Below are 19,309 nucleotides of genomic sequence, written 5' to 3'. Positions count from 1 at the left end.
TTTTGTTAGCCCGTTGTTCAGTGTTGCCGAGTAGCCTACGCCAGAGAAGATCGACAAAAGTCAGTGCATTGTGCAAGTTCAAAAGTGCAAAAATACTCACTGTTGGCAGTCTGTAAGAGGTTGTTCCAAAGTTGAATATCTGGAAACAATTTGTATATTATCAACTAACATTAAAGTTAAAAGCAGCAGAAATATATACTTTTATTTAACCCATGCATGGCCTCTGAAGTATAATGGCAACCTGGGTTTGATTCCATTCCTACAAACTTTTTACTCTGACTTTACCTGTACCACCACATGCTTGACATTTTGCAAAATATCTTCAATTACTGGATGGATATTCATTCAACTTAAACAATGCATTCATATTATCCCCTCATATTTTATATACCATATAAATGTGTAAGAATGAATTTGAGTGATGTTTGAATGAGATTATCTAACCTCAGTAATGTCTTATTCAGGTGCATTGAATCACATTCAAATGTTGACTACCGTAATTCATTGGCAAAGGAGAAGTCAAGGGGAAGCAAGTGTCTAAAAGTTTACATTGTTGTCTGATTAAAATGAACTCAGGTTTAAAGCCTTAAACAAATTTATGAACACAAAGTTGATCACACAGAATACAAAAGAATTCACTCGATGACTCAAAGCTTAATAGAAAAAAACTTTATTTTCCCCTATTCACAAAAATTAAATAAAAAGGGATAAATCCCACCTGCACCACAGTTCAGCGAAATAAAGGTACTACATCAAATTCAATTGCCAGCCTTGATATCAGATTGAAACAAGTTATGAATTAGTTTTCCACATTCTTCCCTAAGGTATGCACCAAGCACCGACTCTCCTTCAGTCCAACCACAACTTTAACATAATCAAATGGTCCGCTATAAAACAACGAAAACAAAATATTCTTTAAATAAAAAGAATAAAAATGAAAAAAAAAAAAAAAAAACTTTTAAAGTCCAAAACAATTTGTGCTCTGGGGCACAAAAAATAAAAAAATAAAAATCAACAATAAAAAAATAAAAAAACAAAATAAATAAATAAAAACAAAACTGTCACATGTGCATCAAAATAAAAAATTAAAATAAAAAACAAAAACAAAGAAAAAACCAACTTGTGGACAACTTGCATTCAAATTTACTTCTGTAGATAGCTTAGTGTATCACAACATGGCGAGGAGTGGTAAAGCCTAAACTTTTGACCAATTCTTTGTGGCACAGGAGCGTCATCCCTCTGAAACATTCGTGTAATGAATGCCTCACCAGCTGCTGCTCCTAGAACATCTGTCCAGCCTCTGACGGATGAGCGGCCAGCTCACATCTGAACACTCGCCTGCCAGTTACCCCTGGACAGGACGCCATCATTATTAATCTGTGGGGCGTTTCCGCTTAGAAAAAGTGGTCAGGGATTCAAAAACACTTGCCTCAACATCGACAAACTTTGTGCTACAATAAACTCAAAAATCTGTCACATTTGTTGATCACACGTCACTGCTGATGCTACAAAATACATGCTGTAGAAGTGACCTGATATTCAGAAAAATGCTTTTTCTTTGATTGCGTCAGACACAAATAGATCAGTATCAGTATCTTCCATGAGTGAAAATCTTGATGTTATGAGCTTGAAACACCCTGACAAACTGATGACGTTAACTGGCAGGCAAATATCGATTCTCCCACTGGCCACATCAACCCAGGCATGAAACTACGCCCCCCCACTTAACTTTAGAGTAGGGCTGGTGCAAAGTTACATCTAAGCAGTACTCGCGTACACACCGTTATACTAAAACACCAACAGGCAAACAGCCATACACACTTACATTACAACCGTCCACTATGGACAATGACTAAAAAGATAAAGCTGGATAAAGACCACCACTCTCTCACGTAAGCTAACCAGTGTCAGGGGAGAACTATTAGGACTCAGAGTCAGTGTATTCCCAGGCATAACCTACACAGTATCATCGGGTGAAGATATGGTAACAACAATCACTAGTTTTATCACGAGCTGGAGAAGTACCTTATTAGTCCAGCAGCGAATTGTGTTGCCATTGACAAAGCTCTTATAAGGTAGATCCCTCCAAAAGGGACCCATTATAAAATGACTAAAAAAAGGGAGCAAGACTCACTGAAAAGCATGCAGTGTTCATGACGAGGAGAAGCTTCGACGGCTCAAAAACGGCCACTATTTAACAGAAAGCTCTGATTAAAGAGACGGGGACATCCTTAAACACAGATATGGATTGACAGGCGCACTGGGACATGGGTCCAAAATACTGTCATTAAGATGGTTCCCTCTTAAATCCTATTCAATCCATTTTAGAAGGCGCTACATTATAAAACTATGTTGAGGCCTCAAGTCTTACCTAGTCATTTTTACCATTGCTTAACATTATCAACATTACGCTTACTTTAGCAAGCCATTAACAGTCCTAAAATCACTTATCAAAAAAACTATATCTCAAGATCAGTATATCATTACTGTATGTCTTACATGTGAAATTCTAAATTTCTTACAAAAGAAAAAAGTGCATTTATATCAGTAAGAACCAATTCATTCTTGGTGATGTCCTATCGCTCTCATTAAGTCCGTTTTGTAAATACTCTAAAAAAACAAACAAAAAACAAAGCAGCAGCAGCACAAAGGACTCTCAACTTTGCGTACAGTATTTGAACTCTTCTTGCAGTGAGTGATTCTCCAAACAATCAGACATGAGCCGACTTCCTGTATTGATCTACCTATAGTTGGTCGTCATACACACAGCCTCCATTAAAACTATAAGGACATTGATTAGATGATGGGTTTGAATGGAGGACAAAGAGAACTAAGCACTTGACGGCCTCGGGTGATGGCAGCCTCCGCCTACTGACGACAACCAACGCGATAAACCAAGAGAGCGACGAGACAAGACATTCACTCGAACATGCGTCACTTTAGGAGGTGATCATTATGCCATGCAACGACTTGGTACTGTGGTGGTAAAACCTTAGGACAGACCTACTGCATCTTCTTTGCCTCAAACAAGGAAGAAAAAGAAACCTATGATTCGAGAGGAATTCAGCAACCAAGGGAAGAGGAGGGAAATTAAATTCAGCTAAATGTACATGTGAAAAGAGAATAAGACCCATGTATATGCACACCAAATGTTTATGCACCTTTGCCGGAAAAGGTGCAAAAAAATAAAGAAATTTGTGCACATTTCCTGCATTATTACATATTAAAAGCATGTTTGTTTTTTGTTAAGCCTCTGGCACGAGCCTGTTTAAACACATCTACATCTGTGAGTCTTTCTACTGACTACGTGCATTGTGGTATTTGGGACTGTGGCACCCTATGCTGGTTCAGATAATTCCTTATTATGTACCTATCTGCCACCCCCCCTCCCCTCCCAGCCGTAATCTATCTTAACAGAATAATCAAATCGAGGAGGGGGAGGTCGAAGCCAGCCCCTGTTTTCTTTTTTGTTTTTTTGCCCTCATCTATCAAGGATCCCTGCGGTGCTGTTGGCGAAAGTCACTTATGAGTGTGTTTGGATTTAGTGAGGCGTTTAATCCGAGAGGTATATGTATATCCCCAGTTTGCCCTCCCACACCCACCACCCTCCTCCCACCCTCCCTCACAGAGACACACAGGGCGCGGGGGGGAAAGGGGGCCAATCCGCTGAATGGAGGGTCAAGGCCAGTCACATCCCCTCCAGCTCTGGTTTCTCCCCCGTGATCTGGGCAGTGCAATGATTTCCCCAGTTACCCTCCCCTACATTAACCTGAGAAAGAGAGAGGGATGGAGAAAAGAGTTTTAAAATCACATCATACAGCAACAACAACATTTTTTAAAAGAAGCACATCATGGCTCAACTAGATTCTGGATCAGAAGATGTGTTTGGGAACAAAATGTATCATTGTGTATCAATGAGCTGGGTGTGTCATCATTTCCAGAAGTTGGGGGCGAGGGGGTACTTGAGGTAAATGTGCATTTGTGACGTAGAGACGTACCTAACAGGTTGATGTCCTGTGTGGACCAGGGGAAGTTGGGTTAGACGCCGTAGCAGGCCGACAGGCGCTCCTTCAAAAGGGGAGGGAACTGCTCAGAGAACTGCTGCCAGTTCTCTTCCCCGACCTGGTCCTTGAAGCCATGAAGGATCTGCAAGGAAATGCAACAAACAAATCCATCATGATGCACACGTAGCCACATGCTGTTTATCTGCTAAAACCTGTTCAAAGCTTTCCTTTCTAGGAGAATACATTTGCAGTTTATACTGATTACAGCAGTGGTTCTCAAACTTTTTTTTTTCAAGGAGCCTGAATTGATACAAATTAGACCACGGACCCCCATTGGACAAAATTTTGAAGCAAACAGAAAAACACAAATATTTGTTCTGAGACTGAAGAACGTTCCTTTTTTAATCAATGTACAGCACGTTCAAATTCAATTCAATGGCTGAATGAATTTTTGGAAATATTGTAAAGAGATTTTTGGAAAAAGTGGTACAATTTCTACAAAAACATTTAAACATTTCAAGAAAACAGTGGTAAAAATTCTCAAAAAAAGGTTTTAAAAAAATTTAAAAATTTAAAATTTAAAAAAGTAAAGGAAAAATAATACTAATAAAAGTGGTAAAAAAAAAAAACACTTTGAGAACCATTGGATTACAGGCTTCAAGAAAATCTATTCTAAAAATAGATTTAGCAGCTGTATGCTGGCTTGCCAATTAAATATAAATATATATGTCCATACTATATAAATATATCGTAATCAATGTTTCCTGATGACATGAAATGTCAAAGTAAAATTGTCTCAAACACACACTTGATGGCCACATGTTATATTTTACTAAAAGCCTTGTACAAGTGATGCTGAATTATGATTTGTGCTGACCTAAATGTCAAAACTGCTATTAAAAATGGGAGTGTAATTGTGTCTACATGCAAACTCCAGCCACACTTCTCAGACTCAAAAATCATCCACACTTGATAATCGGATTTCGAATGTCTGATTGAATGATCATCACAGAGAGTGGGGAGCGTGCAGCAGACACAAACACTAGTCATCTAAAAAGCACAGGTGAAGCACTTGACTCACTTTATAAAACATGTCTCTCAGGTCGTCCTTGGGGTTGACCCAGGAAGCCACAGCATCACAGAAGAAAATGAAGTCCTGCACAGAGAAGTCTTGTTACTTTATCACACAAAAGATGCAGAGCGCACCATGTTACGTAACCCCCCCCCCCCGCAGACACCAACAGTTATAACCCACGTCAACTGACCTGCACCACTCCCGCAGGGTTGACTCCAATCATTACACAGATTCCCCTGAAGGCCGAGTCCTTCTCCTCATTATCTCTGATATTCCTCAGTGATGTGCACCTGACGACAAGGAGCCAATAAAGCAAAGTACTTACTTATTGCTCCTTTTTAATGTTGTTAAATAACATGAGTTCAAGCATTGTGCTGTATCTGGATCAGAAGATGTGTTTGGGAACAAAATGTATCATTTTGTATCAATGAGCTGGGTGTGTCATCATTTCCAGATATTGAGCACTTGCTTTAACCGATGGGAAACATTTTTTTTTTTAAAAGAAGGAAAAAGGTATAAATAGTGACAGGGTTCGATTCCACCAGTGGCTCCTTGCTGCATGTCATTCCCCCTTTCCTTGTCTCTCTACAGATGTCCTGTCAATTTAAGGCCTAAAAGCCCCAAAATTATACTTTAACAAAGAATAAAATAATAACCTTATGCTTTGAGGAAAGAATTACATTTCTATCCTATGGTTTTTTCCTCCCTTTAGCTTATAGTTTATTTGTATAAAGTGCAAGAGGAGGGACCTCTGTGGTCAGTCTGCAATATAAAAATTTCATGATATCCAGATATTAAAAGTCCACACAGTGACTCACCATGGTCTAATGAAATGCTGCAGCTGAGGTGCCACTTCCTGGGGACAGACATAGCCCAGTCTGCCGATTGTAATGGCTGCACACGGAGACAAGAGGGAAAACACTTCGGCTTAACACACTAGTGACCATCAGATGATGCCAAAACATATACTGTGCATGCAAGAGTTGTGTGTACCTGTGTTTTCCAGCAGGGTCTTGGGTGTGTTGGGTCTATTGATGATCTCCACCAGGTGCGGCAGGACCAAGCCCACGTACGGCTGCATCTCTGCACCTGGAGACGGCACAGCGCGGAGAAAGAGCACATTAAATACCCCGAGGGTCATCTGTACCGTGGATGTGTCACGGTCACAATGCTACCGTTTGCTCTATGACGCCACAGAGAAAAACATGAACATAGACTGAACTCTGATCCATGACTGAACAAGTGACGTTCAGGATCTTTTCTTCCAAGTTTAAAAGTTCACCACACACAAAATAATGATTAAAGCCAGTAAGATATATTCTGTGTTAAGTCTTTGCGATGTGATATTATATAAGTCAACAAATTGTGTGTCTTACCCACAAGACCAATACTATAATTAACCCTAAGAGGTGTAACAACATCCCTTTACAACAAAAATACATATTGCAACACACAGTTTTTAATGAACCTTTCACACTAAGTTTCTTTTGACACAGTTTATTGTAGCATGGGCAACACTCTGAACAAAAGCCTCCATTCAACCCTCAAGAAAGTTATTATTGTTATATTGGTGCCTACAACTTCAAAAGCATTGTGTTGATGCAGAGAAATCAATGAGGAGTTGGCGTTACCAAGATAATGGTACCTTCTGATAGTTTGTGTTGAGGCGAATCTCATATGTGAAAGAAAAATCTCATTTAATTTTGCATTCTTTGGTCTGAAAGACGACTCGTTTGCTCGTATCCCTACGCTCACCTGGACAATCCCCTGTCTGCTGCTTGACCCCTGTGCCTGTAAGAATATCACAGTGTCACTGGGCTGTCTGGGTCACTTGCGACGGCTAGCCGGGTAAACATGCACACACACGTTCACGCAATGCACAGGCTGCACGAAGTTGGCTCCGACAGGACGCCATCTCGTTATATTAGTATTTAGACAGACCCACTTTCACCATCAGGCAAGGTTACCTTAAATCTCTATTATTGTCTGAAAAACATCTGTATACACCTGCAGCTTTATGTTCTATCAATCGCCAAGAACACGGTTAACGCTGAAGGTAAAGACAGTGTGGTTTGTACAGACCTGCAGGGTGGTCCTGCAACTGTTACACTAAGATCACACACGGGCTTGCACACACTAAAAACCTGCACACTCATGACATGCTGAACTGTGCCACGCGGAGAATTTTTAAAAAATCACACACGGTTTGCAGTATCTGGATCAGAAGATGTGTTTGGGAACAAAATGTATCATTTTGTGTCAATGAGCTGGGTGTTTCATCATATCCAGATACTGAGAGTCTGTTTAAACAAAAGAAAAAGACATAAAGTATAAGTATGATTTGCTTTCTCACCCATTTGCATGGAGATCTCCCCAATGGCCCAGGTGGCATTGTTACACACAGAGATAAACTCTGGGTTTAGGTTGAGCCCCAGGATCGGCATGAACTCAGCTGGGATGGAGAAAATAAGACACACTGGTTACAGTTCAGTCACTTACAGCTTCATCTTCCATGGGTAAAAAACTCTGTGGCTACATCAAGTATCTCTGAGTCAATCCTGGGTGTTCCCTGATAGCTGGATACAAGAGGACAGGTTATGTAATCTTAGTCTGTGCTCTGATAGTGCAGACTCACCGATACAAGGCTTCACGTGGAGGAAGCAGGCCTTGGTTAGATCACCCAGCAGAGCAAAAGAGCTTTGCCTCACTTCAGGCATAGTGTCCTAAAAAAACACAACACAACCACCTTTGTGTTATACTTGAACAGTTGCGTGTGAGGGTTCGAAGGGAGCTTCCTGGATGTGTGGAAAGAAACCACAAAACACACACACCTGCATGCACTGGAAAAGTAGAGTCATGATGTTGGAGCGGGCCACGAGCTGTTCCACATTACCGCCCAAACCCTCTGCCAAGCCGCTCAGCAGATCTAGAGCCACGATCATAAAATCCTTATCAGGAGCCTCGTACTGGTCTGGGTGCTGGTTGTACATCTGTGCAGGGAAGGACAGACAAGTCTGAATGTCTTCTGTTCACCTCCGACAGCGGTATTGCTTAACGCAGGCGACGCATTCGTTTTGTGTGGGTGTTTCTCACCATAGCCTGAGCTAGTGTCTTCTGGACTAGTGTGACACAACGCTGATAGACAGGCTCACAGTAAGGCAGGAAGCCGCTCTGCAGCGCGGTGGCTACCGACGACAGACACTGGAAGAGACACAGGTGTACGTTTTGTTGAGTCTAAGCTCAGAGATGACATGGAAAAAAAAACACTAAGCAGGACACATCACAGAAACCGCTTCAACTTCTCACCTCCAGTAATGGGAAGAGATCCTTGTCTTCATCCTTCAGCTCGTTCCACTTTGCAATAAGGGGGGGCATCAACTTCTGTATGTATTCCTGGGAAAGAATATGAAGAGTTAAGATCTCAGGGTTTTCACTTCCCTTTTCGAATGAAACAAATGCATAAAAAAAAACTACAGACTGGAAACTGCAGGAAGAAGTTGATTTTATTCTACACCTTCCTTTTTGTATTGATTAAAGGAAACCATGGTTTCAACGTTCTCATTTGAGATTTGACAAAAGCAGATTTTTTAAAGTCGACCCTTTTCATTTAACTTTTCCTTCCCATCAAACCAAAGCTAAAAACAAACAAAAAGTAAAATAAAACTGTGAATAACGTCGATGGGGTGCAGTATCTGGATCAGAAGATGTGTTTGGGAACAAAATGTATCATTTTGTGTCAATGAGCTGGGTGTTTCATCATATCCAGATACTGAGAGCCCGTTCCCATTTGTTCCAAAAGAAAAAGACAACAAGTACAAGTTGCTTACTCACCCATTTGCATGGAGAGCTCATAAATGCAAAAGCAAACATACTATGTGCAAACACAACATGTCTTTTTATTACATGCAAATACAAGATGTGTTTTAATAAAAAGAAACAGAGTGCAGGTTAAGTTTCTCAGGCACTTACAGGCTGGTTGAGGTGGTGACCCACTGAGTCCGCCAAAGTCCCGATGGCATCGTAGAGGATCAGGAGATTCTTGTGCTGGTACTTCCCGAAGGCAAAGACCAGGGTGTCCAGGATGAAGCTCAGGTAGGGAACCAGCTCTGTGCACGCCTCCTCCTCCAGGGTGGCAAACGCACTGACAGAAAACCAGAATGGAGGACGTATTACTGATCAATTTAAACGTCTACTTCTTATAACAGATGGATAATTAATACAGGAGGTAGATGAGGACGAAGCATCGTTATTAAATCAATGAGTGGGGATTGTGAAGCTGCTTACCTGCAGGCGGCCTCTTGCACCCTCTTGTTGCCATCCAGGATGCGTTTCAGAAGCTCTGTCATGAGGGGTTTGAGGTAGGAGTCTGGGGGCTGGGAGACCACCCAGTGTGCATAGCGACTCAGGGTCCAACAGGCGATGGAGCGCACCAGGGCCTTCTTGTCGCACAGACACTGGATGAGGTGGGGGATCAGCTCCGGCAGGTAGGGCACCATGCCCTGCATGCAGCCTGCCGAGTTGGGAGGAGGGGCAGCAGCATTGTTATGATCATTCCTCCCTTTTTAGTCTTCATATGACTATTATGTATTGTTGGCTATTTTATTTGTTCTCTGCCCTGTTGGTGGCCTGTTTTCTGAGCTGTTGTTCATATTACAGGGGCACGGGACAATTATTACAGACTGAACTACTTTTGGTATGGAATATATGACAATGTTAATTTTTACACTACAACTACTCAGTTAAAAATGATTTACCGTTATCTCTACTGTAACATGCAGAGATATACTTTGCATCCCCAACTACATGGGCCTTACCAAGCTGTGCTATGCCACAGATTTTCAGTGTATAATTATCTATTTTTTTAAGGTCTGTGTTAGTACAAAAGCAATTCATCTAGTCAGACATTCAACCATGACCATCAGCTGCAGCTTGTAACTTGTAGCTTTCCAATAACAAAACCAGTCAGAGTTCCTGTTCACTGAGTCCCACCTTCAGCTATGGCACCCAATACCAGGATGCCCGACTCCTTGATGACCCAGTCGGGGTGGAAGAGCAGGCCTTTGAGGAGCGGCAGGAGGTGGGGGAGCAGCTCATCTCGGAAAACATTAGCCAGCACATCCAGGGCTGCGGCCGAACACTTCCCTACATCAAAAAGAAAACCCCGTTAATGTTGTTGTTCTACAAGTGACCTGAGAGTAGATGTTTGAGATGACTAAAAGCTAACCGTGCTTTAAAAAAAACTACAGACTAGAAACTGCAGGAAGAAAAATCTGCAAGTTGCTTTTATTCTACACCTTCCTTTTTGTATTGATTACAGGAAACCATGGTTTCACCGTTCTCATTTGAGATTTGACAAAAGCAGATATTTAAAAGTCAACCCTTTTCATTTAACTTTTCCTTGAGCAAAGTTGCCATCAAACAAAAAGTAAAATAAAACTGTGAATAATGACTAAGTCGCAGTCGATGGGGTGCAGTATCTGGATCAGAAGATGTGTTTGGGAACAAAATGTATCATTTTGTGTCAATGAGCTGGGTGTTTCATCATATCCAGACTGCTCAACATCCGAGAGTTTAAACCTGACAACTGTTATCTGTTATGAAATACCAAGATGCTTACTTTAATTAAAACGTATGACAACCTCAAGCAAACATGCAAATATAGCTTATAAAACGTAAAACAAATGAATTTAGACTCAGAGTCTGAGTACAAGACCGTGCGCGTAGCTGCATCTGTCCTCCACTTACGCAGATTCCAGTCTGACAGCGTGTCATCGTCGTCGTCGTCATCATCCTCGATGTCCTCGCCCACCTCACCCTCCCCTCCTTCGTGCTGCAAAGTGACAGTGCGCGACTTGTGGAAACGGGGCTTGATGTCCTGATCGCTGTCTGGTACCGCCTCGTCCTCCTCCACATCACCCTGGACGGACGCACAGTTTAGTTTTGGTTCAGCCTTCATCATACATGTGTATTAATTCAGACAGATTTATACCAGAACCAGGGACGTGTTTAATTAGAATTTCCCTCCACTTAACAATTTGATTTGTGTGTAAAAAGGCATATTTCTGTAGAAAAAGAAAAAAAACAAACGCTCACCTTTAACAGGATGATGTCGATCTCCGAGTACTTCATCCCATTTACCAGGATAGGTGTCAGTCTGTATTGACAGAGAGGATGACAAGTTGATGTGAAGGTTATCGATTCTGCATGGGATGAGATCAATCTGTATCCGCTCAGGGCACAAATTACGTTGCAATAATTAATGAGCTACTCACTGCACCAGGTGTCCAGACAGCATCTCCTTACAGATGGGTTGTTCTGCTAGGGTCAGCCAAAACTCACAGGCCTCGAGAGCCACATTCTCATCAGGGTCCTGGGTCCGCTGCAACATGTACTGCAAGAGCGGGGAAAGGTTCATGTTTGAAACAATTATAGATTCAATCAAATTACATAGAAAAGAAAAAATAGCAACTGGCAAATCTGGATCAGAAACAATAGGAACTTAAGGTATCATTGTATGTCAATGAGCTGGGTTTGTCATCATTTCCAGATGCAAAAGGCTAATTCATTTGGAAATTTAAAAAAAAAAAGGTGTGGGGTAAGGAGCTGTCTCACCTGGATGATGCTGTGCATGTGGGGGATGAGGCGGTCGATGCGGACCTCCAGTAGCATGACTAGGGCCCGGCACACGTTCTTACGCACCTCAGAGTCTTCATCTGCCGCCAGCGCAAACAGGCTCTGGTTGGGGAGGAGGAGGAGGAGGAAAAATCAAGATTGTGGGATCAATGACTTATCGGATGGACGAGGGGAAAGACGTGTCCTCGGTGTTCAAACGCGCAACTCACCTCTATGAAAGTGTCGATGTGGTCCATTAGAGCCTGGGCTCTGCCGATGATGAACTGGTTCACACAGGCGATGGCATGGGACCTGCAGAGATGACAGAGAGTGTGAAAACTCCTACAGGCAGCAACATCTGGCTGAATCTCACATTTAAGTATGGCACGCCTGCTGGTTAATATGCAACTAAACTTAAAACGATGTTGTAATCATTTTATTACCCATCCAAATTAGTCACAAAGGAAACCTGAACTCAAAGGTGTGGCTGTTAAATAGAGATTTGGCCATGCGCATGTACGGAGCAGTAATGTTATGATCACGATAAGATGATATCACTAGTTAATAACTACACCTTGTACATGCTCAAACTGTTGTAACAAACAACCGTGGAAACAAGAGATCCACCGTGTAACATCCCTTCTGCCAACAGATGTAGGGATACAGATACATCACTACTGTGCTTCTTCCTAGTTTTCCTCCACACAGCAAAAAATATAATGTAGAAATGTATTTACAAAGCTTGTGCAGCTTGCTGTATGTTCCACAAGATAAATATAAAAACTTCTCACTGAATCCTGTGGGCGACTAATATAACTCGAGACACAAGGTGTAAATCAGAGTGTGGGGGAGTAAAGTGAGAATGAGATCTGAATATCTGGATCAGACAGTATGAATACGAACACCTTCACCGTCAGTCAGATGTTAGTTAATGCATCACACCCAGATGCTAATTACAGTCACATTCAAAACGACTCCTGTTCTCTTCTCCTCTGTACCTAATCTTGGGGCTGCAGTGCTTGAAGAACTGAAGGAATTTAGGTATCATAATGTTGAGGGGCCTGTTCAGAGCGTCGCTGTCCAGCAGCTCCGACGAGTCCTCGCAGATCTTCTGCAGTGCTCCAAACGAGCCCTGAGACACGGACATACACAGAGAGGCTGTCAAATCAAACGCAAACATACAGGGACACAGAGGAGAGAATGAGACTGCATCAGAGAATAAAACGAGAGAGAGCAAAAGGCACTGAATGTACGCAACACACATCCACTGTCCTCTGAATGTGTGAGGCAATGATTTTAGTCATGTATACAAAATGTGTTTCTATACAGTCAAACAAGCCCCCTCACAATGGATGAGTATTGATTATTAATTATTAATCATTCTATTTCTTCTATTTGTCAATTTGTCCATTTGTAAAAAGGGTAGGCATAATAAGCATGAGCTTCAGCGTACACCTTTTCTCATCTCATCCTCATTCTTATCCCTCACTGGATTATGTTTGGGGTTGAGGTAAATCTATATATTTTGTTGGGGTGGATACTGAATGCTAAACAGTAAATAAACGACAATGATTTGTCACTGTAAAAACTAACAGGACTTCAGATGTTGCTGCATGAACAACAAAAATGAAACTTGACCTAATCTCTCTGTAAGATTCAGAGGTGCTACCTCAGCCTCAAGTACACCTGCCCTGAACCGTCTTATAATATTGCTGATATGCTACTTATATAAGCAAATTAGTTTTTCAAAGTGTCATAAAATTACAAAACAAAAACCCTATCCTGCTCATGTCTGATTCTACATCCTAACAGCGAATAAATATCATTTGGTCATCTGCTTTTTCTCTTAAGGGCCCTGAATCCATGTGGAACAGCCGTACATGAGCCTGCACTGTTGTCTTTTCAGGAGTGGACATGTACAACATATGACTGACATCTCCCTGTACGTTTTGTTGCATCTGCCCGGGTGGTTCACTTTGTGGACTTTAGTAATTCTCAACATATCTACTCCCACATTCTCTTCATTGACTGTTGAGGACATAAACGACAGTGGCAGTCCAGCTTTACATAACATAGAAAGAATGGAAGTAGACTGGGGTATGTGCAGACCTCACAGGTGTTGTAGTCCTCTGAGTTGAGCAGGTTGCAGAGCTGGGGCAGCAGCTCAGGCCATGTCTGTAGCTCTCCCTTGGAGGCAATAGTTGTGATCAGGATGCCTGGAGGAGAGAGAGGGGTTTGGGGGGAGCAGAAGATGACAGACTTCAGGTGGTGTTTTTTTCTTTTTAATTAACAGGATCACAAGATTCGCAGCAGCTCTGGATCAGACAGTATGAATACAAAAACCTTCACGGGAACTCAGGTGTTTTTTTTTTATGCATCATTTCCAAGGAGGTGGAGGGAGGAGAAACTGGACTGGTTGTTGAATAACAGCCATAAACTCACCAATAGTGGCGCGGATGAGTGGCGAGGGGTCGCCGATGTTGTTGAGACATTCCTTCTTGATGAAGTCTGCAACAGCTGGTGGGAAGTTCTGGTAATGGGCCTTAACATTGTTCTTCAGAATCAGACCACTCAGAGAGCGGGTCGGCTCATCTGGACACACAAAAAGAAGGGTACAAAAAAGTTAAGAGGTCTCTAGTGGTCGATATGACAGCCCCAATGTAAATGTGCCAACGACCAACGTTGATTTTTGGACTTCATTTTCATTTATTAGTTTATTTGAAATGGGACTCTGCATATTCATGAACATACAAAAACAATAATTTGATGTAAATATGCCAGTTTTAGCTAGAGAGCTCATTTATATCCGAGGTCTTGAACAAATGTTAAAAAAACCTACAGACTGGAAACTGCAGGAAGAAAAATCCACAAGTTGCTTTTATTCTACACCTTCCTTTTTGTATTGATTAAAGGAAACCATGGTTTCAATGTTCTCATTTGAGATTTGACAAAAGCAGATTTTTAAAAGTCGACCATTTTCATTTAACTTTTCTTTGAGCGAAGTTGCCATCAAACCAAAGCTAAAAACAAACAAAAAGTAAAATAAAAACTGAATAGCGAATAAGTCACAGTAGATGGGGTGCAGTATCTGGATCAGAAGATGTGTTTGGGAACAAAATGTATCATTTTGTGTCAATGAGCTGGGTGTTTCATCATATCCAGACTGCTCAACATCTGAGTGCTTAAACCTGACAACTGTATCTGTTATGAAATACCAAGATGCCTACTTTAATTAAAACGTATGACAACCTCAAGCAAACTCATGAACATACAAAAACAATCATTTGATGTAAATATGCCAGATGTAGCTAGAGAGCTAATTATCCGTAGTCTTGAACAAATGTCTATTATTTTGACACTTTTTAAGCTCTATTTAGCTGCTGTGTTGCATTTGTTTGTTTTGCACAATAATGTATAAACAACTTTTTGTTTACATTAGTCAAATTGTATATTCATGTTATGGTCTGTCATGTTGGTGTGTACATGTACTTCCATGTGCTGATCTTATGTGGACAAATGGAAATATGAACATTATCAAATGTTTGGCTTTGTCAGCTCTTCACCAAAAGTATGTCATATCAACTATTTCACTATTTAACAATATGAGGAAGTTCCCAGGATATCAGACACACAGTGACGCACTAAAGTCTCAAGTGTCCCTGGAAGACAGACAGATCTGGATACTCACCTTCGGTTTTGAGCCGTGTCAAGACAAAGATGAGATAATTGTTGAAGTCTGGGAACTGGTTGAGTTGTTCAAGTTTCTGGTGTAACGGTTAAGGATCATTTGGCTTTGATTGCACAACTAACCTTTGTTCTCTATTCTGTGGATTACGTCAAAAAATAAAATGACATGTTTCTCATTATGGAATAACCGATGTTTTGCACATACATAATGTTTTCGGCTGCTCATCTGAGTGGCCTTTCCATCAACCCCAAATATTGTGTTTGTCATCATTTTTTTTTGCATTAACTGCATTTAAGAGTTAACTGTATACTTGGGAAAGAAATATCTACATGGGCATCCAAAGAAAAATGTGACACCAGTGATGGTAACAAAACAAAGAGATCAAAATCCCTTTGCATTGCTGTAGGGCACAGTTTAATAACATGTAATTCACTAGCATTACTATTCTCAATGTTGGATCTCAGTGTAGTAGGATACTTGTTGGACAGCTCTCTGCGTGACTGTGTTGGGCGACTGTGAGTCTTTGAGCAGCTGGAGGACCTGCTGGAGTCCCTGCTCATCTGGCTGCCACTCCATCCTGGACGAAAAATTAAAAAAAAACAAAAAAAAACACACACACATTAGTGTAGTTCATTACATTTCTGTCAGTGTGTTTTGATAATATACAAGTAGTAGTGATGAAACATTGATAGGGGAAGTGGTCTCTGGATCAGACAGTATGAATACAAAAACCATCAGTGGTGGTCAGATGTTTTTTGAAATGCATCATCTCCAAAGGCCAAGAGCAGTTTGAGAAAGCAATCTAGCAGGAGCCATTGTGATAAAGATCATGCTACCAAGACCAGTTGGAGGCAGTGAGTCTGCTACACTTAACCCTGCCTTGTGTCATAAGATATGCCAATGTTGATCACTATGCAAGGCATTTTCAATCCGTCACTGTAACACTTTGCTAAAAGGCACCCTGAATAATCTTAAAAAGTTATATAAACCCCTGTACTACTTGGTTTTTTTTTAAACTCTCTCTCTCTCTCTATCCATGTACCAACTAGAAGGAGAAGAATAGGCCATGGGCTGTGGACAGAGGCCGTGCACATGGTGGAGGAGTTGAGGTGGACTTCAGTTATGTGAGAGGTAAAACAAACAGCAGCGGCTGGCCTCGCAGCGCAGACATGCCAACACCTAAAATCGTCATTGGAAATCGGCTTGCAGCACAAAAAACGAGGACATTAGTCAACACGACCAGCTAAAATCTCTGTGACCCGGCTTAACCGCTCCAAGTTAATCCTACCCCCACCCCCACGCCACCCGGTCCGCCGGTGCGAGTTACGGAAACGCTTTGTGTTTCAATGTTTCTCGCTCAAATTCCTACACAGCGACGGCTGCTGCACCGCCAACCCCGGAGAGGTCGTGTTCACCTGTGGTTTGTCGACGAAGTGTCGAGGAGGGGGGGAGAAAAAGTTATCAGGATATGAGTTAGCTTTGTGAGTAGCAGCACCGCCTGTTCAGACTCGAAGCCAGGCTAAACCTCTGTATGGTGGCTTACCTTTGCTACATTAAACTGCGCCAACTGGTTAACCCATACTTTGACGCCGATTAACCGGTTAATTTACCGGCTGAGTTAACGTACGCTGCATTTCAGATGCCTGATCACAGCCGACCCGGTGCTACCGAAGTTGCCCTTCTTGCTCAGGCCTTGTCGGCAGGCAGGGCAGCTCCGGGCTGGGTGTTCCCAATGTGCCCGGCGTGAAAATAGTCGAATATATCGCCATCCGTTCTCCAAAGAAAGCCCCGCACCGAGCCATCCTTTTACAGAAATCTCATATCTGAGTGGCCATGTAAGGTATCGTGGTTAACACAACGCCGACATCCAATAATAGTTACAAAGTTGGTGAACACGTTTTTGCAAGCTGGCGTTAAGTATTTGACTGGCGAGTGCTAATGCTAATGCTACGGCTAACGCTACTAGCCAGGCTAATGCTAACTAACGGACGCTTTGCTTTGGCCGTCGCCGTTTATAAAACACCTGCGCTCCGATCGACGTGAAAGGTAGAACAAATGTTTCGTCGAAAATATAAGCGAAGGAATATGTACGTACAATGTCGACTTGATAGTTGGATTATCTGTACTGGGCCCGGCTCTTCTCCCCCCGCTGCTTCGTAGCGGTTCTTCTGGTTCAAATGAGCACGCCGATTGAAACTGACCTATGGCGGCTTCCGTTCAACACACTTTTTGCTAACTTCGCGAGATCTCGGGAACATGTGGCTCTCTTGCTCTCACATTTTTATGTGGTAAAGATAATGGTTATTATTAATAAAGTACCAAATAAACAGATTAGAGAAAATAAAGTAGGTCGACACGCATACATATAAAAGAAGAATAAAGTAATTATATGACGTTAAAGCAAATGTACACATTTATAAATCAGATATTATATCTACAGTTAGTCTATGTAGATGGGTGTTAATTTCTAGGTCTCAAATAAATTATAGTTACCGCAGCAAACCCCCACACACACAAGACTAGTTAGTTAACTAGCTCACGGAAAGTCACACGTGGCACGGCACCCTCTTCTGCGACAGCGGTCAAATGAGTCTCCACTTCGTAGCACAGTATCACGTACTTTTGTGCTGCGCGTGTTTACACTAAGCATTACGGTAAGGGCACCCAAGGATTGACTTCAAAATAAAATGCTACATTCTAGTGAATGTAATTGCATTCCTCCAGACAGCTAGTAATCAGTGTGTATGTATGTATATGAATACACAAACAAATAAAAAGAAATGCGTTAAAATAAAACTTGTATTAAAATTGTATACCTTCCTGTCTCCACAGACTTTTTGCACTTAGAGTGGTTTTAGGATGTTGATAACAGGGATAATGGCTGGATGTCAGTGATTTCTAATGTTTCTACCATATTTGTTTTTAACAATTCATTATTATTAAGTTTGACTAATTATTCACACCATATAAAATGACAAACACTTAATTTTCATTTATCATGATATAGTTGTCAACTAACAATACCGATTAGGCCTACCTTAAAGTCGTGTAAAGTGAAACTAATCACTGTCTTCAATTTATTAATTTATTCACTGATGACAGACTGATTCTTTGGACGTTACATTTGCTGGAAGATTGCTTTTTACTTTGAAGTCAGTTCTTAGGCATCCTTACTGTAATATCCTGTATATACACGAAACACAAAATAAAGTCAGTCATGTCACAGTGTCTTAGCGTTTGGAAGGCACTTTATAGATCAAAGAGATCATTGATAAATGAATTGGTCTTGCTTATCAATTTTGTTCACATCAAATATCAGGTGAAATGTGTTGCCTATAAATTCACAAGACACAAGATCCATTTTGTGTACATCTCTTTAAAAAAAAATCATTTTTATTTTTACATTACATAGATGTCATACTGTAGCTTACAGTGTTCAAATAATCATTTCACTTTCACTGCTGCAGGGTATCTTGTAAGATAATCTTACAATGCATTGTACACTGTTTTTCTAGTAAAGCATTCAATGTTTTAATGTTCAACAAAGCAGTTGTATATATGCTGTTGCCTGTTGGATAAGGTGATACGTGCTTTGTATTGTCATTTTATGTGTTTTGTCATCAGGTGTAATTCTCAGTATCATGGCTGTTTGATTATTGTGTTGGAACTGGCATTACTGTACCGGTAGGCGTTGAAAGACATCCCACTGGCATTGTTACGTTTTCAAGATGAAAGACTGTACGGTTGTGTGTTTGGTTTTTGTCTTGTTTATTTTAACACTATGTGTTTTAGCTGTTTTTTATGCTCCTTAATAGTTTTTTTTTTACATCCACAATGAATGATGATACCTGAATGCAATTAAATAAAAATTGAATTACTATAAAATGTAATTGTTCTATTTTGATTGATTTTGCCTTTAAATGTCAATAC

The 19,309-nt window shown here is 41.1% G+C and overlaps 1 protein-coding gene and 1 non-coding gene across 4 annotated transcripts; both read right to left on the bottom strand.

Moving 5' to 3' along the window:
- Nucleotides 1–654: 654 nt before the first annotated feature.
- On the bottom strand, nucleotides 655–17,981 carry LOC146983075 (transportin-2-like). 3 transcript variants are annotated; one of them, XM_085784460.1, is made up of 26 exons: nucleotides 17,475–17,981; nucleotides 15,857–15,956; nucleotides 15,380–15,455; nucleotides 14,134–14,283; nucleotides 13,801–13,907; nucleotides 12,690–12,823; nucleotides 11,922–12,003; nucleotides 11,692–11,814; nucleotides 11,352–11,470; nucleotides 11,173–11,233; nucleotides 10,825–10,996; nucleotides 10,069–10,221; nucleotides 9,364–9,589; nucleotides 9,049–9,220; nucleotides 8,386–8,472; nucleotides 8,173–8,280; nucleotides 7,911–8,069; nucleotides 7,715–7,802; nucleotides 7,433–7,531; nucleotides 6,835–6,870; nucleotides 6,073–6,168; nucleotides 5,898–5,973; nucleotides 5,270–5,369; nucleotides 5,086–5,160; nucleotides 3,999–4,146; nucleotides 655–3,769 (listed from the first exon to the last, which is right to left on the bottom strand). In XM_085784460.1, exons 2-25 carry the CDS (start codon nucleotides 15,953–15,955, stop codon nucleotides 4,039–4,041), a joined length of 2,706 nt encoding a protein of 901 aa, XP_085640586.1. In that variant the 5' UTR covers nucleotide 15,956; nucleotides 17,475–17,981; the 3' UTR covers nucleotides 655–3,769; nucleotides 3,999–4,038. The 3 variants fall into 3 exon arrangements, with proteins under 3 accessions (XP_085640586.1, XP_085640587.1, XP_085640588.1); XM_085784461.1 differs by lacking the exon at nucleotides 6,835–6,870; XM_085784462.1 differs by lacking the exons at nucleotides 6,835–6,870; nucleotides 17,475–17,981 and adding an exon at nucleotides 17,038–17,330.
- On the bottom strand, nucleotides 16,084–16,154 carry LOC146983076 (small nucleolar RNA SNORD41). Its single transcript, XR_015036490.1, has one exon. It is a non-coding gene; the product is annotated as a small nucleolar RNA SNORD41 (small nucleolar RNA).
- Nucleotides 17,982–19,309: the final 1,328 nt, after the last annotated feature.

This window comes from Trachurus japonicus, chromosome 8, assembly GCF_045865225.1.
Source record: "Trachurus japonicus isolate A0001 chromosome 8, Traja_1.0".
NCBI lineage: Eukaryota > Metazoa > Chordata > Actinopteri > Carangiformes > Carangidae > Trachurus > Trachurus japonicus.
This window is presented reverse-complemented; position numbering and strand designations above follow the sequence as displayed.

Bases quoted from the DNA above. Each gene is read 5' to 3' on its own strand.
- LOC146983075 (XM_085784460.1), bottom strand. From the start codon at position 15,955: ATGGAGTGGCAGCCAGATGAGCAGGGACTCCAGCAGGTCCTCCAGCTG. The intron at 15,456-15,856 runs GTATCCTACTAC...CCGTTACACCAG, and splicing joins CGCAGAGAGCTGTCCAACAA to AAACTTGAACAACTCAACCA. The intron at 8,281-8,385 runs GTGAGAAGTTGA...TGTCTCTTCCAG, and splicing joins ATCTCTTCCCATTACTGGAG to TGTCTGTCGTCGGTAGCCAC.